Genomic DNA, 26,778 nt, shown 5'->3' with positions numbered 1-26,778 from the left:
AAGTCATAATTCTTTCCATGAAAAAAGTGAAGGTCTTGATGCTGCTAAAGAGGGGGAGGGAATCATTAACTTATCAGTTTCATCTTGAAAAACCCTCACAACAGTGTATGTAACACATTTCTTCCCCTTGGTCAATTTTAAGCTTCTTTTGCAATAGAAAAACGGGATGTGGCTTTGCAGATGACAAGACCTGTTGACTGTGAACAACACCAAAGCGACTTCTCAAAGAAGTCATGGTTAGACAATAGTCCAGTCGGTGTTGTGTGTTGGGAGGTGCAAATCCTCAGTGGGGACCATTTTCTGCACACAAGAAGAGCTGAGAAGACTCTCGTGGCTATAGGGCTGAGGGAACTTTGAAGATGAAGCTATCCCTCAACGTCTTCTTCTTTGGTTGGTATCTGACATGGAAGGGAAAGAGAATCATATATGCTGTTTGATGCGGGGGGGGGGGAGAAACCTAAGATTGCTTTCTATTTCTTGGTTGCTGTGCCTCTAATGGCCTGATCTTCTTTCCAGGATGGTGGCTGTCCAGGCAGTGTTGGATTTCTAGAGGTGAGTCAATACGGTGGAAGTTTTTTACATCTTTTCCCCCAAATGCTGGGAGGTTCTAGGGTTGATTTTCTAGATGCCTATGGACCACCCGAAATAACAGTTAAATAATTGTTTATACTTGGAGGATTTGAGCTTAGACAGAGGCATAAGGTAAGCACTCCAACACTTCCACTGATGTGGGGTTGACCACAAGGGTCTTCAAGGTATTTATTTCCAAAGTCTCTTTTGCAGTAAAGTTTGGGAGGAAAGGAATCCCTTGCTTTTCAGATTCTTGGGGGGAACAACTTTCTCAGTCTTTCTTGGAAATGTGTTTATTTGTTAAATTTATATGTTGCCCATTTCACTGTTAAGTGACTCTGGATGGGTCTTGATTGAATGACTGAATTGGCACAAAATTCTTAATTGCTCCCATTAAAGTTGGTGGTTGCATCTATACTATGCACGAAGTTCAGCTACTTTTAGTTTTTCTTTGGCCTTTTGCACTGTAGTGTGTTGTGTCACCTCAAGCTATTTTAACGTGGTTAAACATGTGTCCATACATGGATCTCAGTCTTGCTCTTTTAACCATTTAGTCATGTCCGACTCTGGGCAATTTTATAGGCAAATGGTTTCAACGCTACCCTGTCAAGCACAGCTTCTTTTAATTAAGCCAGTGTGAGTTTTACTTGCCCCTTCTTGTTTCACTAACCATTCCTAGCATCATTGACTTCCACAATGAATTTGCATGCATGACATGGCCAAGTTAAATCAGACACGGCCTTATGACTTTAGCTTCTAGTGATGTTTCTGGTTTTATATCATTTGAAACCTCTATGCTAGTTACTCTGACTGTCCATGGTATATGCAATAATTTATCGCCAGCACCACAGTTTGAGATCTCCATTTATTTAATTAAATTGTCAGACACTCAAACTGAGCTATAGGGATATGTATGCATCATAATATCATGTCAGCATAATTTGGAGAGAACCTATTCAAAAGAAGTTGTGATGATGTTTGTGTGTATTTTTGCTGCACTTTTGGTGTTTTGTGTATAGCTTTCTGTGTGCAGTTTGCAAGTGATGACAATATGAATGATTTGCAGTGAATATTTGAAATAATGCCTCATAAAACAAAGTTTATTAATCTGGAAATTAATGTACCAAAGACCAAGCTGGCTGTATTTGACAAGGTAAATAAAGTGAGAAACTGCAAGTGATGATGAAAGATTATACCAAGGAGAAAATTATGTGTATATTGGTAAAAAGTGTTATAGCTGAAGCAGAAAGAAAGTTTATTTCCAGGTCTTCTTGCCCTGAACATGGAAACATGGCAGGATCAAGTTCAGTTCCCCACTTTACATAATTCCCTCAGAACCCCCCAAAACTGTTCCTGCCTCTAAGCAACTCTCACTCCCATATATCATATTTTTCGGAGTATAAGATGCACTTGCCCCCCCCCAAACGAGGGTGAAAATTTGGGTGCATCTTATACACCGAATGTAGTCCCACCCATTCATCAGTCCCCACCCTTCAGCCTTTGCATCCCAGCAATTTGCCACCATGCAGCAAACAGCAAACAGCCTGTTTCAGCTTCAGCTCAGCTGGATAAGCACAAGCAGCTGATTGTCAGTTGGATTGGACTCCCGACCATCAGCTGTTTCAGGCTGCATGGATTGCTATTGCCTATTGCCGCCTCTACCTGCCCTATTTTCAGCCTCTGTGTGCCCCATTTTCCACCTTTTCTAATCCCTTCCACCCAGAATGAATGGAAATGGGGCACGCAGAGGCCGAAAGAGGAGTGTGCAGAGGCTGAAAACAGGGTGCACAGAGGCGGCAATAGGCAATAGCAATCCCTGCAGCCTGAAACAGCCAATGATCAGGAGGCCGATCCAATCGACAATCAGCTGCTTCTGCTAATCAGGCTGTACTGAAATTAAAACTGAAACGCTGTTTGCTACAAGGAGGCAAATTGCTGGGAGGCAGAAGCAGATTTTTTTCCCTTGTGCTAATCAGGTTAAACTGAAACTGAAACAGGCTATTTGCTTTTTGCTTCAAGGAGGCAAATTGCTGGGAGGCAGATTTTTTTTTCTTTTTTAATTTTTTGTAAACATAAAAGACAACATATAAAACTTTCATCCATTACATACAGCATGTCGTTTGGTTACAAGCATTTGTGCATCCATATTTTCAATTACATATACAATCACAAAATTTCCGTCTAATATAACTAAGTACCTCACTTTCATTGTACATCATATATTCAATTACGGTTAATATTTCTTTCTTTTCAGCAAACCCAATTCCCTTGCATCCTTGATTGTCTATTTAATAACAATATATCTTTGTGTAATCACATACCTCATTCTGATTATTTCTACAGTGTAAAAGAATTTTCCAACTGTTTGTATTTATACATCACTACTTTTGATTATGCATAATCCCGCCAATCATCCATCAAGTATGCTTACGTTCATGTTGTCCTTGTACATCATACATTCAAGCACAAATGTTATTCGTTCATTTTTAAACAGAGTATTCTAAATACTCACTTCATACAAATACCAATCTTTCATTACTTCCTTATTAAACTATTTATCCAGAAGATATTTTAATAATATACATCACTACTTAAACTTATGCATAATATCACCAATACTCTATCAAATATACATAGATTCATTATTATCCTTATCCTTCATTTTAAAGCAAAATATTCTAAATTATTTAATTCATATATATGTCAGTCTTTCATTGTATCATTATTAATCTATTTAACAACATGATTGTATTATCCCTTATCTCCTTCGATTGAAACATAAACATTTTTCATTTCCAAGTTTTTTTTATCAAGCCACTGATAAAATAAATCCCATATCTTATAGAATTGCTCATCTTCTTGTTCTCTAATTTCAAATGTCAATTTACTCATTTCAGCACACTTCATTATTTTTTGAATAACTTCCTCCTGTTTTGCTATTGTTTCATTTTTCCAGTTTTTTGCAAATACAATTCTAGCTGTTGTTAAAATGTTTACAATCAGATATTTCAAGTCTTTATTGTAAGTTTCTGGTATGATTCCCAATCAAAAAATCTCTGGTTTAAGGTCTATGTGTTTGTGTATCATTTTCTCCAACCACATGTGAATTTTAGTCCAGTATCTTTTGGCTTCAGTTCAAGTCTGCCACATGTGGTAATATGAGCCTGGTGTCTGATGACATTTCCAACACTTTTCCAATTTATTCTTGGACATTCTTGCAATTCTCATTGGGGGTAGATGCCACCTGTAAAACATCTTATACAAATTTTCTTTATATGCAGTTGACATTGTCATTTTATAATTTTACGACCACAATTTCTGCCATTTCTCTAAGTCAATCCCCTGCCCAAAATTTCCCCCCCAAGCTATCATGGTTTCCTTAACTTGTTCCTCTTGTAATTTAACCTCTAATAAATATGCATATAGTTTTTTTAATTACTTTTTCATCAGTACCTGTTAAAATTTTGTCTAGCTCAGTCATTTTATTGTAAAGACCTTTTGATTTTCTATCTTCATTACCGTATATCTAGAGTGTATCTGCACATATGAATACCAATTCATTTCTATTCCTTCTTGTTTCAACTCTTGGATAGATTTGAGTTCTGCATTCAATATTTCAACATATCTAATTGTTTGTTCCTTTTTATATATTATTGGATATGAAAATGCTTCAATGGTTGATTTCCAACTGGAGTTTTTAAGTAATGTAATTTTTTAACCTTTTCCCAATTTAATAGCAAAGCCTCCCTTATATAATGTCTTCTAAAATAACCATATGCTTTAGTTCCCTTATACCATAAAAAAGCATGCCATCCCAACACTAAATCAATAATCCAGAATTTTTTAGTGTTATCCACTCCTTAATCCACATCAGATTTGTTGCTTGGTAATATAACTCCCAGTCAGGTAAGGCCAATCCTCCTCTTGTTCTAGCATCTTGTAGCAATTTGAGTTTTATTCTTACTTTTTTCTTTTTCCAAATAAACTTCAAAACTATTTTGTTTAAATCTTCAAAAAAAGTCCTTGCCCAATCTAATTGGAATTGTCTAGAACAGGTATAAGATTCTGGGTAAAATGTTCGTTTTAATTGTAGAGATTCTTCCTATCATTGATAGTTGTAGGTTTTCCCATGTCATCAAATCAGTCGCAATTTGCTGCTCCAGTCTAATATAATTGTCCTCCTTAAGAGTGCTGATAGGTATAACCCCAAATATTTAACCTTGTTTGTGACTTGAATCTGCAAAACTTCCGCCAACTCTTCCTTTTATCTTAATGGTATGTCCTTTGTCAAAATCTTTATCTTTGTTTATTTTCAACCCTGCTACTTTTCCGTACTCCTCTATTCTTTCTAACAATTTGAATGCTGTCTCTAATGGGTCTTCAAGAACAAAAACCAAATCATCTGCAAATGCTTGTAGCTTGTATTCTTCTTTTTTAATTTTCATTCCTTTTATTTCTTCTTCTCTAATCTTTCTGTTTAAAACTTCTAATGTTAAGACAAAAAGTAACTGTGATAGTGGGCAGCCTTGTCTCATACCTCTCTTTATTTCAATAGAGTCTGTCAGTTCTCCATTTACCATTATCTTTGCTGTTTGTTCATGATATACCATTTGTATAGTTCGAATAAATTTTTTACCAAAATTCATCTGTTCCAATTGTAAGAACATAAATTGCCAATTCACATTATCGAAAGCCTTCTGTGCATCAAGAAATATCAAAGCCGAAGGAGGAGCCAACGTCGCGATGACACATCGCATGGACCCATTTTATCCACTCTGATAAAAAAACCATTTTGATCAGAGTGGATAAAACTATTTAAGTATTTTTCAAGTCTCTCAGCCAATATAGATGCAAATAACTTATAATCTGAATTTAATAAAGAAATTGATATATAGTTCTTGGTTTGTGCTAAATCAGTCTCCTCCTTGGGTAGCAATACAATGTATGCTTCTGACCATGATTTAGGTATTCTACTCTCAGACATCACTTCATTCATAACTTCTAAGAGTGGGAGAGACAAGGATTCTTTAAATGTTTTGTAAAATTCCACTGGTAATCCATCTGGTCCCGAGGCCTCTCCATTATTTTGTTTTTTTAAGTGCTTCCGTTAGCTTCATCATCGTTATTTTACCTTCCAACATTGTTCTAGTTTCATCTGGTATCTGGGGAAGATTAGCGTCCTGTAAATATTTTTAACTCCTCCCTCTTCTATTTTCTCTTGTTCATACAGCTTAGCATAATATTCTTGCATAATTTTCTTTTTCTCAGCATTTCCATACTGAATTGTCCTTGCTCATCTCTTAGCTGCAATATTTTTTTGCTTCTCTCTCTTTTTCAGTTTATATGCCAACCATCTGCCTGGCTTATTTGCATTTTCAAAGTAGTTCTGTTTAGTACCTCTAAATTTTTGTGCCAGTTCTTCCTTTTCCATAGATCCATTTTGTGTTTAATTGTATCCATTTTTATTTTAACAACATTTTTGTGGAGATCTCTGTAGGTCTTTTTCAAGTATTTTATAGTCATTCTCTAAAGCTTTATGTGTTTGTCTTTTCTTTAAATTTCCCTTCCTTGTGTAGTCTTTATCAGACCTCTAGTAACAGCCTTCATTGTATCCCAAAGATTCTGCATTGATGTATCTTCTTTTTTATTTTCTTTAAAGAAAAAGGCCAGTTCTTTTTCCATTTTCTGTACAAAGTCTTTTTCTTTCAATATAATATTATTTAGTGTCCATCTAGATCTTGTCCTTTGGCCTTTCCATTTGATGGTAATTGGATTATGGTCTGCCCAAGTGCTTGTTTCAATCTCGATTTCTTGTATGTTACAAATCAGTTCTGTGAGGCCCATATCATATCAATTCTGGAAAATGATGAATGTCTATTTGAATAAAAAGTATATTGTTCTTTTGTAGGATTTCTTTCTCTCCAAATATCTTTTAGATTTGTTTCATCTATCATCCTGAAAAAGGATTTTGGAAGCAATTTTCTACTTAATGTTGTTTTGTGTGTTTTGTAGTCAAAGTTCTGGTTTACAATGCCATTAAAATCTCCCATCATACAAATATCAACATAGTCCAAGTCAGAAATTTTTTTGTGGAGTTTTTTGTAAAATTCATCTTGTTTTTCATTGGGTATATAAATTGCAATTAAGAGTATTTTTTAATATTATCCATAATTTCCACCATCAAGATTCTTCCCTCTTCATCTGCATAGATTAGTTTCGCTGGAATATTATCTTTAATATAGAAGATCACTCCTCTTTTCTTACAATTTGCCAATGTAGTAAACATTTTTCCAAGCTTTTGTTGTACTAGTAGATATCCATGTCTCTTTTGAATATGCACTTCTTGTAAGAAGATTATGTCAAGTTTTAGCTTTTCTAATTTGTGAAATATTTTTCTTCTTTTAATTGCTGAGTTAAGTCCATTTATATTGCTTGTGGCCATTTTTTTCCTCCATGTTTATACTTTATATACAGGATTTATGGCTCTACTTGATCTAGGTTCTCAATGTTCTCTGGGATTTAGGCTACCCACTGCGCATTCTCCTTTATCAATTCCACCTATAACATCTTCTATTTTTTCAATCTCAATTATGGGGGCCTCCAGTAGGTGTACCAATAATTCTTCTTTTCCAGTTTTCTCAGCCATTCCTCTGAAGTATTCTGCGTAGAAGGATTCTGCCTTATCGATTGTATCTATCCTGTATCTTTGTCCTTGCCATGCAAATAATAGACCTTCTGGTATGAGCCATCTATAATTAACACCTTTTTTAATCAGAATCTTATCAAAAATTGATATTCTCTTCTCTCTCACTCTTCTTGGAATTTGTTTCAGAACTACAATCTCCTTGCCTTTACATTTTAGTTTTCTATCTCTCGTTTTCTGTAATATTTGTAGCTTGGTTGCTTTCTTAGTAAATCTTACGTGAACTTCCCTTGGGAGAGCCTTTCTCATTGCATATCTTGTGTGTACTCGGAATTCTTCATCTATGCCATCCATCATCCTCTCTTTGGATATCTCTAATACGTTTGTCAAAATTTCGGATATTATTTGTACTAGGTTCTCTCCTCTTTCTTCTTCTGTTTTGAAATCTTAAAAAAAATTCAGACCTATCCATCTCCCATCCTAATATTCCACTGCTCTCCCTTTCCACGTCACTCAATCTGCTGTCAAACTCCTTAGTCTTCTTCTCTTCTTGTTGAAACTTTTCTTCATTTTTTTGGATTCTGTCCTCGTATTTCATCATCCATTATTGCATATCTTCTATTTTTCCTTCCATTTTAGCTGTTTTTTGTTTTATGCTTTCAATTCGTTGCTCTGTTGTCTCAATTCTTTTTCTATGGTATCTAACTTTTCATCATTGCTATAAGCTCCTGCTTGCAATTTTTGTATCTCTTGCATGATTGCGTCTAGTTATTCCCTTCTCTTTTTCTTGTTGAAGCATCAATTGTATTGATCTTTGTCCTCCTGCAAGTGAGGAGGCAGGGGTTGTTGTTGTTATCTTTCTATACATCTTCTAATTTTTTTCTTTTTGTATTCTAGTGTAATTAATGTCAAGTAATATAAAAATCCCAAATAACCACTAGAGTATCCCAAAAATTTAAGCATCAGCTATAAAAATACAGAGTTATGGATAAAATGAAAAGAGAATAAAAAAGAGAAAAGAGAGGAAAAAGAAAACATCTCTTACTTAAAAAAAAGAAAGAGAGAAAAAAATTCTTCAGTCCAATTCACTCAAATTTTAAAACAAGCCATCCATATGTCTCCAATATCTTTGAAAGGAAAAGAGAGCAAAGAAAAAACAGGAATCAATACTTCAAGGCTTCAAAGGGAAAAAAAGGAATCAAGGAGCCAAGGGGGAAAAATCACCACCTCCCCAGCAAGATAATATAAGCACTGCCACCAAAGCTAGGGGGAAAAAATTCAAACGTTTTTTTTTAAGATGAAAGTCTTTCCAAGGTCACTCTGAGCTTTCCCTTAGAGCTTCTGTTTGTTCCAAAATAGGTTTCCAGATACTGAAAGTTTCCACAGGAAACAGCTCTATAAACAACTGTATTCCTGCCCCTATCAGTTCTTAACTGAAAAGCCTGAAAGTGAAACTGAAACACTGTTTGCTACAAGGAGGCAAATTGCTGGGAGGCAGAGGCAGATTTTTTTCCTTGTGCTAATCAGCTAAACTGAAACTGAAACAGGCTATTTGCTTTTTGCTTCAAGGAGGCAAATGGCTGGGAGGCAGATTTTTTTTCTTGTTTTCCTCCCCAAAAGCTAGATGCGTCTTATACTTTGGAGCGTCTTATACTCCGAAAAATATGGTAATCCTTTTCTAGCTGATATAAATGACCCCACAAAAAAGGTGCCAGGCTTTGAACTACCACATCAGGAAGGGATAATTCTGAATAGGATTCACACCTTACATGTTGTCTAAGAGACTCTCTGTGTAAATGAGGCACAGTATCCTCCCGTCAATATGATTACAGGGTCAAAAGTCAACTGTAGATCAGAGTTCCCCGACTTCTTCGGTTTCGTGGGCCAGCCCGGGGCAGGGGAGAGGGAATGGTGTTATGCATGCTTTAGGCCCGGTACTGATTCCTCAGCCCAGGGGTTGGAGTCCCCTGCTGTAGTTCACATCATGACCAGCAGTAAGCTGAGGGCATTTACTGGTCCAGTATCTGATTATACTATGTTATACGATATGATACAGTATCACTATAATTGATGTTGCACTTCTAGACATGCATTTGAACACCAATCTAATGTTAAAATGTATTTTGCTAGTCCATATATGATATGCCATATGTTAAATAAATAATGATTGCTCATCATTAACAAAGACACAGTGAAATGGACTAGAGGCAGGCAAAATTCTACGTAGGCAGGCAGTGGTGGGATTCAAATAATTTTACAACCGGTTCTCTGCCCTAATGATTTCTTCCAACAATCAGTTCACCAAACTGCTCAGAAAGTTAGCAACCATTTTAGTCATTTTTTTTTAGTCATTTTATTGAGATTTATAGGCCACCCTTTTCCCTGGGGGGACTCAGGGCGGCTTACAATCACAAGGGGAGGGGGTGCAGTACCAAGAGACAAACAATAGTGAACAAAATAAAATGGTAAACCACAACATGCATTCAACAGTCAACACTCGGGTGGGTAAATTGGAAACCTATCCCCAGGCCTGCTGGGAGAGCCAGGTCTTGAGGGCTGTGCGGAAGGTCTGGATGGTGGTGGACCAGTTCTCCTGAAGTGGTGCAAACTGGCTGAATCCCACCACTGGTCTTAGGACTATGGAGAAATCACACAACAACCCTTCAAGGGTCCATGAAATGAAAATGATTTGTCGTGTTGAAAAATAAAACATCAAACATTCCCATCATACAATTGTGAGAAGTGGTACTGGCAGCAAATGTGTCAATTTTAATTTTTTATGTGGTAAATATCAGTGAATGTAACTCATACAAATAAAAGCTCGTTGAGGTCCATAAATTTTCAAAAGTGGGAAGAGGCCCTGAAAGAAAAAAAAGTTTAAGAAACACTGGATTAAGATAATTGCACAAAGTAACTGTTTTTTTTTTCACTCACTAATAAGAAACAATGCTTATTTCCAGCTTATCTCTGCTGCCTCTGTAAAACACAGGGTATTTTAATGATAAAATGGCTCCCTTACACAATTAAACTTATCTAGTTTTCCCTATATGCTCACAAGATCCTGACAACGAACTAAAGTCCTAAACTTTCTCCCACACACACACACAATTCAAAATCCCTATTAAATATTTTCCATTCTATTATACTCGGTTCCTTTTCCTTTGTAATCTGAAAGAGTGTAATTTTGTTCTTCAGAATTCTATTCCAATGGATAGAGAACTTTTATGAGGTATAGGTCCTGGGAGAAACTAAGTATATGGCTTGCTCTGAAGAATGAATATCAAAATAAGTCAAAATAGCAAATTTTGATGTTGGAGGGGGCAACAACAAACAAGTCCCAATTCTCTTACAATGATCACATTGAGCATAGTATGAAGCACTTTGGGGTTTTACTGTAAGGTTGACAAAGAATGAGGATGAAATCACAAAAGGAAAAAAGAAGGATAAGCAAACATGTTCCATTGAGAGGAAGGGAAGAAATAGAAGGAATTGTGATGAGATGGAGTTGATTAGATCCTGAATAAGTGAAAAGTGGTACATTTAAAGAACAAAGATCCTAAAATACTTAAGTGATTTAATGAAAGCAAAGATAGTGGTTTGCAAGAACAAAAAGAGGCAGTGCTATAGTGAATCATATCGTGGTAAACTTGATTTAAATTCTTTTTCCTTATCTCCTACCTCTATTGGGTTGGTTTATTACATTAATCTGCTTTTTTGTGCTTTGCATACAGTTCCTTTGCTCAATGAATATGTAGTTGTGATCATGTGTTAGCACACCAGACTAAGGCGAAGTCTTGCCAATTTCAGATTCTACAGGGCACTTTAATTATGTTCTAGAGTTAAACATGGAGGGAAAATTCCAGTATAATTCTGTATAATCCCACCTGTGCGTGAAGAAATAATCTGCTTTTTAATTATTCTTATAATTTGCAATATCATTTGGAAACTGGCTTGGGTGTGATGGAAACTGGTATATTGAATTCTCTAGGAATAAAGGTAATTTAGTTGTATTTTCTTTCCTATTCTTTTATCTCCTACATCTAATATGCTTCACGCTCTTTTTCTGGGTTTTGCATGAAGTTCCTCATCTCTTTGGGTATATATCTCTTAGGGGATCCTAATTCTAGAGTTAAGCATGAAGAGATAATTCCTATAGAAACCTGTCCTGAGGTTGTTTGCTTCAAAGATAATTTTTTCAAGGAGAGTAAATGACAGGTGTGCAAAACATTTCAAAGCCAAATGCCTGGTTTCAAGGTCAAAATAGCATACGCTAAAGGCAGATCGGTCTGTTTTGAACTAAGCAGATGTCACATTTGAAATGTTTGACTCTCCATTACTATAAATGTTTCTATTATAGAGAGTGAGGAAACCAAAGAGAGCACAGGAAAAAGAAAGGCATAACTGTTTTGGGCCTGGAAAGCCTCCTGCATCAACCTGGAAGCCAAAAATGGGCGAGGGGGACAGGGTGAATGCGTGGGGGAAGCAGAGCACAGGGAGTCACGTGCGCATGCACAGGGGGTTGCGCGTAGAGGGTGGGTGCATTTAGGGGGGATTGCGTATGCATGCACAGGGGGTGGAGCACACATTGCATTCTGGTTGTGGGTGAGTGGGAACGCAGGCAAGTGCTTTTGGTACGCAACAAAAAAAAGGTAGCCATCACTGGCATAGGTTATATTTTTTTAAAAACCTCTGGATGTTGCAATCTATGTATGATGGCCTAGGATAAATAATAAATGGAATACATAGTAAATACACAGAAGCAAAACTAGAAAATGTTAAATATAAAATATTGAATAAACTAGAGGTTGGTGATATGCAGTAATGGTAATATATAGCAACAAAATGGATGTTATTGCAGGTCTATTCTCTGGTTAAGTTTTCTTGATGGAAATCATGTCTTCCAAAAAGAACCGGCCACTCTTTGTAAAGAAAAATATGCTTCCAAACACAGAAAGACTCCTGATTTTGCCTTTAGTTGTTCCATTTCTGAGGATAAACAGATGCTCCACCTTCCACATTTGATCAATAATAATAATAATTATTTGTCTTATCCAGGTCAAGATCTTCCCACACCTTTGATATCTACCAACTTCAGTGGGATGGTTGCTTTGGGAAAAGATGTCACCATCTCCTGCAAGAGCCAGCAGGATTTTCATGGAGAATTCTATCTCACCAAATATACAAGCTCAAGTGATGGAGGGAAAACTGCACAACACAAGCAGGCAGCGTCCAGTCAGGCTGCATTTTCCTTGTCCATTCTTAGCAAATCACATGGCGGCATGTACGACTGCAGATCTTGCCTAGAAGGATGGCGATGCTCAGATTTAAGTGATAAAATCTATCTCAACCTAACAGGTGATGTCTGCTCAGTAACTGTTTGATTTTCACACAACTGGCACTACAAAGAGTTTCACAATTTTGCACAATTTTAGCCAAATATTTCCTTTCCATGCCAGAGAAGCTCATAGGATAATTTTGGAAAAATACAAAAGCAAATAATAGGAAAAATGGGGGAGGGGAAAGTGTAGAACAGAAGGGGGAAAAGAAAGAAAAGACATTGACTTTCAACTCCTTTTGGTGTAGTAGAATAAGACAGTAACATCAAACCTCAACTTTTTTACTTTTACATAATAGGATAAAACAGCCATTTCTACCAAAGTCAAATTTTCATTTTTCCCCCCCACCTCGAGCACAAAGCCCAGAAGTGGTTTCCAAGTAGAAACAAAAGTAATTGTGTTTTTTCCTTTAATCAAAGCAGTCAAGTTTAGCCATCCCTGTTAACTCCATTAGCTTTTGCAACCATTCATCCATTGTGGGGATTGAAGAGTCCTTCCTTTTGTTGTGCACATAAAGTAATATTGCTGCCATCAACATATATAACATCAAAGCTACCCCCCCCCCCCAAAAAAAAAATCCATGTCTTTCTCCATTAAACCCAAAAGAAAAGTTTCTATCAACCAACATATCTCACAGGAAGGTTATTCGGAAAGGTTAGGAAGAGGGAGCATTCTGTATACCACTCAGGACCCTGGTACAGGAGGTGGGAAATTAGCGTTTGTAATGCCTGAATGGAAAGCCAAGTTGCTTCAATTAAAATATCCAGCCATTTTTGCAAGAGATTTTCCTTCTGTATAATGTGATCCAGATTAAAATTGGTTCATTTTTTTGCCCTGATGTGACTTAGGTTCTTTTGCAGTCCTTGAAATGCTAAATCCACATCTATGCTTGGGCACCCACTGGGTTGGACAAAGCGTGTCTACGTGTGCATGAGGATGGCAAAATAGAAATGTGGTCACTTACATCTTTGCATCAGATGTTGTTGACCTCATGAGACAATTCAGCCATTTGCACACTTGCATCATGGCACCGATAACTTCATTTTGATATCGTTTTGCTTTTATAGATGCCATTCTCTATAGATGCCATTCTCTGATTAGTATATCACTTTGAAGAGACAGAATGTGAGATAAGGGAAATGTGAGTGCTTGGGCCTTGGATAGAATAATAGAATAGGAAGAAATAAATAGGTTTTCTTATAAATATTGTTTTTTAAAAGTACTGAGAATGGAGAAGATGATCCTTTTACAACCAAAAGACTGAAAAGGGAGGGATGTTATTTCTGGCTGAATGAAGCAGGAGATGTTTGTCTATAAGGATCTCTGAGGTTTCATTGAATCTTTCCCCCTTCTAGATCCCAGCCTGACCAAGCCTTCCATCCAGATTTTAAATGCAAAAGATCATCCATATTTCTCCATATGGTGCGAGGGAACAGAATTTAGTCTGACATTTGCTCTTATGAACTCAATGCAGCAGATAGATTACAAGGCTGCAAAGCGAGGGGAAAAGAGAGTGGAATTTTCTCTCTATTGGGAAAGGCTGAACAAGGCAGAAAGTTATACCTGCCGGTACCACCATGAAAACGATCCCTTTGTCTGGTCAGTGCCAAGTGATCCGTTGGTGTTGCCTTTGAGAGGTAAGCATTCCTATTCTCCATTTGCCCATCTGAGATGGACTGAATTTCTGGAAGATCTCAGACTGAGGCAGAAATTTTAGTACCAATCATATAGATTGGTAAACATTAGGCCAGTCGGAGACCCTTGATAGGCAAGTATCTGTCTTGGGACCATTGAATATTTCAGGGGAGACAGGGTAAGAGAAAGATTGGCATGTAGGCTGATGAAGAGGCAAGAAAAGACAGCTCGTTCTTGTTTCAGTAGGTTGTAACAATAAAATTAACGTTCAGAAGAATGAGAACAGATAGAGAGACAGAAGGGTGAATAGACACATATTGCAATATTGACCAGAGGCTTATCTGCACTTTTGAGGTGTCCCATCATCAGATTATAACAATTGTAAATACTGAAGGATATTGCTCCAATGGTGATGCTTGCAGTGATTGTTGAGGTTAAGCATAAGATTTGGATGATAATCTTATCCATTGACAGCAACTGCTGACATTGTTTAGCCAAAGATCTGGAAATGAGCATAAAAGTTGGATGATAATATTTTAAAGTTATCCCTTGACAGCAGTTGCTGAAATTGGAAACACAGAAGAGGCGGGATTATTAGCAATGTGAGTATTCCTTTATGCAGAGGGAGGAGAGGAGAGGAGGACTTGGTCAAGACAGGACCTGCAAGGACCTTTACTGGTGGGCTCTGCTTGTCCTCTGAAGTTGATCATGTGACCAACTTGAGGTCGATTCCCATGGTGTGGCAGTGTGCCCAGAGCAGAACGAGCCTCTCTTGTTGGAAAACAGCTGGTGGCGGGTTACGTTAATTCACCGTTGTTGTTCATTGGAGGGGGGAGGGTCATATGTTTTGTGTAGAGTGGTGCTGGGCTTCCATCCTCATTGTTTTATGGGGGGTTCTCTTTTTTTTTGCAAATAAATGAAGATGTGTTGCAAATGTGTATTTGCTAAGAGATTTCACAAAAAATATTGTTGAAATAGAGGAATAAATGAATTTCTTTCTTGAATCCTTCTTCTTTTTAGATACTGAGATGATGAATCCCACCATGAAGACGAAACTCGGAGGGTCCAGTTCAGGTGAGAATCCTCCCATAGAGTCCCAGGGGCTAAGAAAAGGTTTGATTTTTGCCCTTCATAAATAAGAAAGGGGACTGTCTTTCTCCAGACCCCATTGACAAAACCTGTTGAACCAATGAGAAACTTTGTAGCTGCAACCTAATAAGCATAGTTAGGTTTAACTTTGGTTAATTATCCTTGGGACTAAGAACACAGATCTTGAACCACTCCTTTGTGGAAGGGAGGGGCCTGATGAACATCTTCAAGGAGGCTCTGAGGATTGTGATAAGAGAGATAAAATTGCTCAGACCTGGTCTGAGTTTGATTTTGAGAATATAGACCAAAAGGAACATGATTTCCAATTTCTTGCCTCCAATCAATGAGACATATGAGGGTTTTTAATGATTGTATAATCCCTCCACTCAGAAATCCCTGGTGGCAGAGACTGGTGCTCAGCCACCAAGAGAGCAGCAGCTTTGGGGGTTAAGAGCCAAGAGCCAAGGTGGCGCAGTGGTTAGAGTGCTGTACTGCAGCCACTTCAGCTGACTGTTATCTGCATTTCGGCGGTTCAAATCTCACCGGCTCAAGGTTGACTCAGCCTTCCATCCTTCCGAGGTGGGTAAAATGAGGACCCGGATTGTTGTTGGGGGCAATATGCTGACTCTGTAAACCGCTTAGAAAGGGCTGAAAGCCCTATGAAGCGGTATATAAGTCTAACTGCTATTGCTATTGCTATTAAGTGAGCATGTCTGGAAAAGCAGAAGTATGCTTTGGGCAAGGACCATGATGACAGCCTTGAGAGCTTTCTTCTTCTCAAAATAGCCACCATGATGGTTTTTCTAGTCAAAAGATGCCCACTTCCCAAATAGCACATGGAAAAAATATCTCCTCAATACCCATTTCACCCCCTTACAGTTTACCTCTGATTGTTCCTGTCAGCATATTTTCAAACAAAAAAACTGATTTTCAACCACACATTTTTTTCTAATTTTTTTCTTGGGCCTATGTGGAGGACCAAGATCAGATATATTCTTGAAATCGAACACATTGCTAAGGAATATTGCTTTGTTTAGCTGCATTGCTAAAATTGTAGGACACAAAACCTGACTGGCCCCAAGACAATTATTTGTGGTTACTTTCCAGCATGTTGAGATCTTACAGAAAATAGGATGGAAAACTGATAAAGACACCTGAGGTTAGAGATCTTTTTGCAGATTTAATGGTGGATGGAATTCTATTTCTGCTTAATCTAATCTACTGTATATTTGACCCTGATTTTTATTCCTTAAATGTATAACATGGATTTTCAATATTCTTAATGATGATTTTTTATATCCATCTCCTACCAATTTGGATTGTCCCCTTCACATTAGTGTTCTTTTAATCTTTGCAAAGAATTCTTATGACTGTGATTTGGACTGAATTTTGAATCACAGAATTCCAGAGTTGAAAAATTCCACTCGGGGCCTGGACTCCAAGCACTTTCTCTGGACTGAAATCAGGGTTGCTTGCAGGGAGTGGTCAAAACAGGAAAGAGGGTGATGCAACAATGCTATTAAAGCCCTACTCCTTTCTTCGCATTCACACACCCCTCTCTCTCACACACACACACAGACAAAGGGGCTGGGCTTCTATTGTAGTGGTGCATATTTTCTTTTTCCACACCGCTGGCAGGAATTCAAATTAAATTATCCCAAGGAAGTTACTGTCAGCTTATACCCAATGAAGGAGGTACCAGCACCTCACTGTTTTCCAGGGACGTGCAGTCACTAGAAGCAGGGGAGGTGTTGCCTCACCAGTCATGAGGAAAAGGAAAGAATTTTAAAGATATATTTTTTAAATAATTAAAGCCAAGGTAGTTGCTGCCAGACTCCAAGTCACAGTGACTTTGAGTCTGCTTAACTGTAGGGGGAGGCTAGAGAACTATGGGCCTCCTTTGCATAAGGAATTTTTTGCCTTTTAAGAGTTAAGCAAGGGTTAAAAAGCAAAAGATTTTGTATGCAAAGGAGGCACTTGATTCTCCCGCCTCCTGATCTGGGAGCAGCTAATCATGCTTTGCAGTTGAGCGACTGCGCAATCTAGCAGCAGGAGCCTTGCTTGTAAAACGCGCCTGTGTTGGAAAGCACATGCTCCAAGCAAGTTCAACTCTCCACTTTGCATCGCGGGAGCTGCCAAGAGTAGGGTGACAAGACGTCCCGCATTTGGCGGGACAGGCACGCCTTCCCATAATTTTTCCCGCGTCCCGGGCCGTTCTTTAAAAAACCCGCTTTATTTTGGCGCTCGCATCTCGCTCGCTCTCTCGCCCATCAGCTGCTAGCTCGCTGGCTTGTTCCGTTCTATCTACACTAAAAATATAAGCCAGCCCAGCCTGCTGCTCACTGATTGGCCTGGACTCCAGCCAATCAGTGAGCTGGCTGGTTTTCCATCCCAGCCAGCTCACTGATTGGCTGGACTTTGCTTAGCTTAGCATGCTGCGCGAGTCTCCATTTCATTTCGTCTTGTTTTGCTTGCTGCTTAGCTTAACTGGTGAGTCACAGTTAAGCCACAGGCACTGGGGGGAGGAGACGGCCCTCCTCTCCTCCTTCTCCCCCTTTGCGGAGTTTCACCTCGCGCAGAGAACTTCCACTTGGTCCTGGAGCTTCTGCCGCCTGTGGTGGCCCCTGTGCTGCAGTGGGAAGCAACCACACCACGAGTCCGCGAGGCGTGGTCGCTTCCCACCACCCTCCCCTGCGGCGGCGGCTGTTTCACCTCGTGCAGAGAACTTCCACTCGGTCCCGGAGTTTCTGCCGGCCCCTCTGCTGCGGTGGAAAGCGACCATGCTGCGAGTCCGTAAGGCATGGTTGCTTCCCGCCGCCCTCCCCTGTGCCGGCGGCTGTTTCACCTCGCGCAGAGAACTTCCACTTGGTCCTGGAGCTCCTGCCGCCCATGGCGGCGCCTGTGCAGGCGCTGCCATGGGCGGCAGAAGCCCCAGAACCGAGTGGAAGTTCTCTGCGCGAGGTGAAACAGCCGCCGCCGCCACCGCCCTCCCCTGTCCATCAGCTGCTAGCTCGCTGGCTCATTCCATTCTATCTACACTAAAAATATAAGCCAGCCCAGCCTGCCGCTCACTGATTGGCCTGGACTCCAGCCAATCAGTGAGCTGGCTGGGATGGAAAATTTTAAGCATGCGGTGTGCTTAAAATTTTCCATCCCAGCCAGCTTACTGATTGGCTGGACTCCGAATCGGGAGGCGCTGGGGGGAGGAGACGGCCCTCCTCTCCTCCTTCTCCCCCTTTGCAAAGTTTCAACTCGTGCAGAGAACTTCCACTCGGTCCCGGAGCTTCTGCTGGCGTGGCGGCGCCCGTGCTGCGGTGGGAAGCAACCACGCCGCAAGTCCACGAGGCATGGTCGCTTCCCGCCGCCCTCCCCTGCGGCGCCGGCTGTTTCACCTCGTGCAGAGAACTTCCATTCGGTCCCGGAGCTTCTGCCGCCCATGGTGGCACTGCACAGGCGCCGCCACGGGCAGCAGAAGCTCCGGGACTGAGTGGAAGTTCTCTGCGCGAGGTGAAACAGCCGCCACCACCGCGCTCTCTTGCGGGCGGCAGAAGCTCTGGGACTGAGTGGAAGTTCTCTGCGTGAGGTGAAACAGCCGCCGCCGCTACGCTCTCCTGTGGGAGTCTTCAGGTGGGTGGCGCATCCGCCGGTGCCAGCGAGGCAACGCACGTGGTGGGAAGGCGGTCATCCAGCCTGCTCTTCCTGGCGGTGGCTGCTCCTGCTACTCCCTCCCTTCACGCGGCCTCCTGCCTCTCTCCTGGCCAGAGCAGCGCCGCGACCTGCCAAGAGCCACTGCCGGGCAGCTTCACGCCCCAAACCTTCCCCCTTGCTGGGTGAGGAGGCTGCAGGGAGGTCGCCTAGCAGCCGGAATGGACACATGGCTGGAGAAGGGCCGGAGCAGCCACCGGTGCCAGTGGGGCGACACGCGTGGTGGGAAGGCGGCCGTTCAGCCTGCTCTTCCCAGCGGTGGCTGCTCCTGCTCCTCCCTCCCTTCACGCGGCCTCCTGCCTCTCTCCTGGCCAGAGCAGCGCCACGCCCTGCCAAGAGCCACCGCCGGGCAGCTTCATGTGAGTGAGTAACTCCGGCGGTGGGAATTGGGAGGCAGTGAGTGGGCGACGGCCTCAGCAGCGGTGGGGCACTTTGCATCGCAGGAGCCACCAAGCGCCTTTGCTACAGATCCGGGTATGGTGCCGGGCACTATACCCGGGTCTACAGCAAAGGCTCTTGGCGGCTCCCGCGATGCAAAGTGCCCCGCTGATGCCGACATTCATGGCGACGGTGACGCCCACCTGCTGCCCTGGCCTGCAGCCAGCCCAGCAGTTAAGTCTGTGGGCTTTACTTCTCAGTAGCCCCATATTCGCTCACCATGTTTGTTGGCCATAAATTCCTAAGTGGCTTCCATATGCAGATTGCTTTAATTTCCCATGTCGGGGATGATAATAACAATAATGTCTTCGTGCTCTCTGATTTTCCATTTCCTGGATTTATAGGTAATCCTCGACTTACAACCACAATTGGGACTGGAATTTCTTTTATGAAGTCATTGTGGTCATAAGTCATGTCAGATCTGATTTTACGGCCATTTTTATGACAGCCATTAATTACCACCAGTGGTCGTTAATGCCACAGTCATAAATGCAAATCCATTCTTCTAAATTGGGTTTTTTTTTTCCACAACCCCCACCAAAAGTTTGCAAATCATGATCACATGAGCACAGGATACTGGGAACTGTCATATATCCACACTGGTTGCCAAGCATCCCAATTGTCACGCATCTCATACCACATGAGGGTGGTACAGCAATCATAAGTGCAAGAAATGATTGTAAGTGCAAGGACTGTACTTTTTCAGCCCATCGCAATTCCAAATAGTTACTAAACAAATGATTGTAAGTCGAGGATTATCTGAACTTTATCTGTTTCTTAGATTTTAACCTACCTATTGTATAGGATTTCTAAGAAATATTTTCAGACTTTCAAGATTGGTGTAATCCCTGCGAGGCAGTCCAGAGAAGAAACACAAACAGAAGTGCTAGCTCTCTCTTTATTATTAACAGAATCTTGCAAGACTGTAAAATATTTCTCCTCTCCCCCTCTCTTCCCTTTTTCTCTCTGGAAATTAGAGAAGGTCCCTTTTGAAGTGTTTCCCCATGCTCCTTCCCTCTTCTGTGGGCTGAGGCATCTTTTAAATGCTGCTTTAAATTCAACTTTTCCTCCTGTCTCTCAAGGTCACTCTCTTGCTGACTTGTTCTGTCTAAAAACAGCTGATTAACACCGGTGGGTGGAGTCATTGCTTCACCAGTAAAACCTCACCCCGTAAACTGTCTGTCACCCATGTGATTTTTTTTCTGTCTAATATGTGAGACTGCTAGAACTGTACAAATAAGGAGCTACAGTTCATAAGGAGTTTTTGTGTAACGCCTGATTAGCATATTGTGAGGCACCGATCAATACAGCAAAACCCCAGTGCCTGGTCATGTTTGCTCTCAAAAATCTAAAATGGACATAGAGAGAAATCAGAACTAATTGGAAAAAAAGAGGGAAGTGTTCATAGAAGCCAAAAATGACTCTTAGGAGTTCAGAAGGTCTCAGTCCTTGCTTCACCACCATCACTACAGTTGCTACAAAAGTGGCACGCAGCAAGGTGAAAATACTACTTCAATATTGAATGAGGTAAATCTAAAACATCCTTGGCTATGGATGGGAGAGCAAATCTATGTCATGAGGACGTGTCCTTCAAGGCAGCTTCAAATCTACCTTAGGCAATTATGTATAAGTCCACTTTGTCCTCCATTAGCTTTCCTTGTGTCAATTACTTTATTGAAAAATGCTTATAATAAAGGATTTTCTCCTCTTCCTTCCATTTTAAAATCCCTCCTACTTAACTGCCCAAGAGGGTTTGTTTGTCAAAATCATCTCTGTTAAGGGAAAGATATTGCTGAATCACCACGCAGAAGCCACAGCTGGTGAGTCTGTGAGAAATGATGCTCAAAAGTTTATTTCAGCTATATCTAAATAGCATCAAGTTTCCCACTCTAATTTATCCATTAATGAGAACATATCATATTTACATTTGCCTATAAAATCAAACCAGGACATGGTAATTTGGTTTGCTGAGCTGTAAAATACCGAACTGCTAACAAGAAGAATGATTTGTTTTAATATTACAAAATTGGTTATTGCATCTGACAAACATTGTGGAAGCATCATGTTAATATATACTAGCCATTGGTTTTTTTGGATCTGATATAGAAACTCAGAGACAGCATGGCAGTTTGAAATAAAGGTGGTGGGAAGTGAAATATAGGCACAAAAACTTGAAAACATTGCCTAACATATTAGCTTTCAAACATGTTACCTGAAGATTGGGGGGGGGGGGTATCTAATATATCTAAAGGGCTACCGGATAGGCAATTCTCCCCTAAGCAAACAGGTTTGTCCCTGCAAAACATGGATGGAAATCCTTTTCATTTACTTTCAGAAAACTAAAAAAAAAAAAAGAAAGGATATATTGGTGTCTGTCAATTAAGTAAGGAGTCAGGGGACTAACAGTAAGAACAAAACTTTCCAGAAAAGTATCCTTAGATATTTGCGTGACCCGACAAAAGTGCACACGACAAAAGCATGTCGACAAAAGCGCGTCACTAAAACCGCGACGTCATCATCGCGCCGACAACAGTGCGTCGACAGAAGGGCGATTTAAGTTAAGGTTAGGGTTAGGGTTAGGGTTAGAATTAGAGTTACGTTTAGGGTTAAGGTTACGTTTAGGGTTAAGATTAGGGTTAGGGTTAGGTTTAGGTTTACAGCACGCTTCTGTCGCCACGTTGTTGTCGGCACGATTCAGCGCTCATTTGTCAGCATGGTTTAGAACTCGCGGTTTTGTCACCGTGGTTTAGTTGGGCGCGGTTTTGTCGGTTGCCCTTTTGTCGGTGAACCGATATTTGTAGTGCTTACGTGGTGAAAGGGATGTGGAAAGACCTACTCAACTGGTTTGACTCATGTGGTTGCTTAAGTCTAGGTCCACCTCATGATGTAAAACGATGACGCAGGGAATTTATGTCTGTGCGTACATGTGTGTAAAAAGGGGAAGGGTGGAATGGATTGAGAACCAGGAGCTATGGACAAGAAGCAGTGTGGGGAAAGGGCTCCATTGAGAGAAGCAAACACACTGACTTAAAAATCATAGTAGCTTTTCTTCCCCACTGTCAGCAAAAGGTGTGAAAAGATCATAAGTCTATTTTGGGGCATATACTTTGCATTCAAAAGGCGCCAGTTTCAACCTGCGTCATCTCTAGAAGGGTGAGGAGGAACTTCTAGAAAATCCTACATGAGTGTTGAGAAGGATATCTAGAGGAGCAGCAGTATAATGCAAGTGTTTTGGCTTTACAGTTCTTGGCCCATACTTATGGGCAGGCATTGGGGTGAGCGCTTTCTTGATTGTCATGTTGCTGCTGGCTGTGGTACTGTACAGGAAAAGGAGAAAAAGTAAGTGGAGATGATCTTGTAATAAACATGGTTACAGAGAAGTGGATGAGCAATAACCAACCATGGTCTATAAACCTCTCATAATAACTGCATTGCCTTCATTTTCACAAAAAGCATAAAAAAAGCTTCTCCATAAAATATTATAGCTAATAATATCAGACAGAGAAGCAAAGAACATTTTAGACCTGGTGGTTTTAAAAAGAAGCTTGAAGATTGCTAGCAATAGGCGATAAAATCTGAAAACCATGGTAATTGGCCCAGCTTGTATATCTCCTTAATATACTCCTTGAATTAAGTAAAAAAAAAAAACTGAACTAGGCTGGCTTAAAAAAAATGAAGAAATGCATTATAGCCATTACAATTCAACAGATGAATGTGCTTTTAAAATTGTTCACAATGGTTTACACCAAACACTGAAAAGCAAAGAAAGCCATCTGATGAAAGAAAAATGCAAAATTAAGAAAACTGAGCAATAAATCAGCAGTACAAGATAAAACTTCAACCTTTTGAATCAACACAGACATAATCTAATGTCTAATGTTAACAAAGTGTCACAAGCAAATCTAACCAGACAGGAAATTGCAAATTTGGAGTGCAAAGACCTAAAGTGGAAATGTGCAGAACTTGTTTTAACTGCAAATTCCATATGAAAAGTCCAGCTTTTCAAACTGGAATAATATGAAAATCTTAACAGCTGTATTTTAAAAACCGCAGGAGGTTTTTTAAGCAATGAATATATATTTTTTTTTTAAAAAAATAAAGTTGTATGCCATCCAACTCCTAGCAGCTCTGAACGGTTGGAAACAATGAAAGAAATTAGAATAAAATCAGTAAAAGATAAAAATAAAAGAGGGCAAATGTGATGGTGCCAAAGGCCCAGGTCTTCATGACTCTTAACAATGGTAGAGTGGGGCCACCTTGGCACAAAACCTTTCTGGTATAATCATCTGAGAGACACTTATTCATACAGGAATTTTAAGAGTAGAATATTTTGGAAAGGATCAGCTGCTATTATTTTAATCAAATTCAAATTAGGCAAAGAATGTCATGGCTGTCTTTGATCCACAGGTTCCAAAACCAATGAACATAAGCCAGCAATGAATCTGGTAAGATTTTTTTTCATAACTCTGCCTTTCTTGTCCAGATTATTTCATCAGATACAGACGTTAGAATAGACAAGTCCTCTTCCAAAGTTACCTCTGAATTGTCAGTTTTCATTTGATCTAAGGAGTGTTGCACAGGGAGTAAAGCTATTAACTCTAATTAATTGATAACATTCAACAAAATCAGCAACATGGCCTAGAGGTAAAGACACTCACCTCCCACTCAGAAGGTTGAGTTCAATACTAGACATTGACAGATGTTCCTCTATCAGAGTGCAAAGAGAAAATATCTACTGCTAACTCCACATAGGCATCAGGAAGAGCATCTGGCCAGTAAGTGCTCAGCTCCATTCAGTCACTCTAACTCCACCCCGCTAAAAGGAATTACAGGATTGTAAAAAAAAAAAAAGTTGATAACATTCAACATTAACTATTAAAACCATTTACTTTTTGTCTTGCTTTAGGGAGTCTGGCTTGAAGAAAGACACATAAAAGCTTTTAAATAGTTGGGCATATGTGAATTAGAATTTAAGCAGCCATCCCACATAATGAAACCAGTGGCATTAAATTCATAATGGCATCATGAGAGTGAATGGGTAGACGCACTGGTGCATATGAATCCTCTAACTCCAGAAATGACCCACTCAATTAAAAGAAGGAAGACTAGATCTGACCATTCTTGTTGGAGGCTGAATTAATTCTCCTTATCATGCAAACTATTTTACTGGGAAAAGTGGGGATTCTGTATAGGTTCAGTCCTGTCCCTGTGAGTAACCAGAAAATTGGTTCAATTTCTCTGAAGCTAAAATCAATCCATTCCATGAAAAAATGGGAGCTCACTAGGTCTCTTCAAAGTTGGAAGTAGTAAAAGCATTGTGTAGAAGCATATAAAGGTTCTTAAGAACAGGAACTGCCTGAGCATTGATTAATGGAATGAGTTTTTAAAACTATAACTGAAAGAAGATTTATTTACAAGAAATATACAATAGAGGCAAGTAAAACCTAGTGCTTTCATCCTATTAGAAGGAGAATGAAAGAGCATGTGCTCCTTTTGGTGATACCTGGGAACAAAAATCAAAAGAAGTGATCTGAGATTTTAGCAAGCAAGTAGCCAGAACTGATTGATAAACTAAGAGATGGCAAAGATTTTTACATTTACAAACCTCTGCCTCTAGTAGAGAGTAGAGAGTAGATTATGAATAGCTGAAGAACCACTGCATGTAATGGGAAGTAGGAATAACCTCAAGGAACAATAGGAAGAGCCAGAACTAAGTGGTTAGATAAATGAAACTTGAATCCAAGGTAGAAGACTAATTTGAGAAAACGTCTCAGATTTGACCCTTCCTAGTTTTCACAAAGATGGCAGGGGCATTTCAAATGGGACTTCTACAATTCTGTTATTGTAACCTTATAATAAAAGTAGTAGTAGTATTCATAAGTCGTATGTGGGAATAATCTTGGGAGAAAAGGGAAAGAGATCCTGTCCGGGGGATGATCAGGTGAAAGTGTGAGTAGCCTAAAGTTGAACAACTGGAAAAGAAAGGATCTTAGAAAGGATCCGGAGAAGTCAAGTTTGACTCAGATTTCCATCCTTCTGAGGTGGGCAAAATAAGGACCCAAATTGTTGGGGGAAATATGCTGACACTGTAAACCACTTAGAGAGGGCTGTAAAGTACTGTGAAGCTGTATTTAAGTCTAAGTGCTATTGCTATCTGCCATAACTCCTCGAGTGGTAAAAGGAGATGGTACGAGATTTATGCTTTCAGAGGGAGCTTAGTACTTGGGAGGCTGGCATTAGCCATGCAAATCTCAGTTCAAAGCACCCACTGTCTCTTTTAACCACCTGAAAAGTTAGCATGGATCCTTTCTAAGCTTCTTTCTTGGCCCATTGTTCAGCTGCAGACTCCCCCTCCTTTTATCTGCTTGTTCCCTAGGCAGCATCTCTTCCCCTTGCAAGCTCATTCCCACCCACCATTATATCACCTCAGATGCTTGTATTGCAACAGAGAAGGAAAGGATGCCTTCTAAACCTTTCTTCTTCTTTCTAGACTTCTGATGTTGAAGAACATCCGGATGAAGTTTCCTATGCTATTTTGAATCACCAGCCACAGGAAACTCAACAGGCAACCAATCCTAGGCAGACCTCTGAACCTTGCTTATATGCATCAGTGGTAAAAAATACAGGTTTTCAGCCATATATGCCATAAGACCTTGGGGTGGGAGGACGACTCCTGAGATGAATACAAGCAAGAATGGCTTACTTTTATTTCCCCACTGATGTGTAATTATAGACACCACATGATTTTGATTCTGTGGTTCTGTTTATACAATCAAGGATTATATTACCTCTTTTTTTGGCTGTTGCCACACACTGTTGACTCATATTTAAGGGATCATTCACTAGGACTCCAAGGTCCCTCTCACAGTTACTGTTTTTGAGCCAAGATTTGCCTAATCTATACTTGTACCCCTGGTTTTTCCTGCCAGGTTTAAAACCTTGCTTTTCTCCACCTTAAATTTCATGTTGTTGGATAGGGCCCATTGTTCAAGTCTGTCAAGATCTTTTTGGATACTGAACTTGTCTTCTGGGGTATTGACTATTCCTGCCAGCTTAGTGTCATCTGAAAATTTGACGAGTCCCCCTTTTATTCTCTAATCAAAGTCATTTATGAAGATATTGAAGAATACTGGGACTAAGACAGAATCTTGTGATATCCCACTGCTTACTTCCCTCCATATAGATGTAGTACCATTAAGGAATAGTAGAAACATTGAGCAAGTTACAAAAATAGATCCCTCCATCTGATTCTTGAGCACTGGCAATAAGGGACTAAGCCACTTTCTTCTTTGTGTATTTGACTTCTGATGGGAGGATCAAGGTAGCAAGATAGCTGTTGCAATCATCAGATGATCTAAGGCA

General features: G+C 40.0%; 1 protein-coding gene across 1 annotated transcript; it reads left to right on the top strand.

The window, feature by feature from the left end:
- The first annotated feature begins 206 nt into the window (after window positions 1-206).
- LOC148046308 (immunoglobulin superfamily member 1-like) lies at window positions 207-26,778 on the top strand. The gene is made up of 9 exons (XM_087713875.1): window positions 207-390; window positions 517-552; window positions 12,269-12,568; window positions 13,905-14,186; window positions 15,205-15,258; window positions 22,537-22,542; window positions 22,660-22,755; window positions 23,824-23,861; window positions 25,907-26,778. Exons 1-9 carry the CDS (start codon window positions 360-362, stop codon window positions 26,063-26,065), a joined length of 1,002 nt encoding a protein of 333 aa, XP_087570001.1. The 5' UTR covers window positions 207-359; the 3' UTR covers window positions 26,066-26,778.

This window comes from Thamnophis sirtalis, unplaced genomic scaffold (assembly GCF_051295495.1).
Source record: "Thamnophis sirtalis isolate CommonGarterSnake01/CBP01778 unplaced genomic scaffold, rThaSir2_p1.2 scaffold_4, whole genome shotgun sequence".
Classification (NCBI taxonomy): domain Eukaryota; kingdom Metazoa; phylum Chordata; class Lepidosauria; order Squamata; family Natricidae; genus Thamnophis; species Thamnophis sirtalis.
This window is presented reverse-complemented; position numbering and strand designations above follow the sequence as displayed.

Coding starts and splice junctions, on each gene's coding strand:
- LOC148046308 (XM_087713875.1), top strand. CDS start 360: ATGAAGCTATCCCTCAACGTCTTCTTCTTTG. Junction 553..12,268: donor GCAGTGTTGGATTTCTAGAG/GTGAGTCAATAC, acceptor TGTCTTATCCAG/GTCAAGATCTTCCCACACCT. Junction 12,569..13,904: donor AATCTATCTCAACCTAACAG/GTGATGTCTGCT, acceptor TCCCCCTTCTAG/ATCCCAGCCTGACCAAGCCT.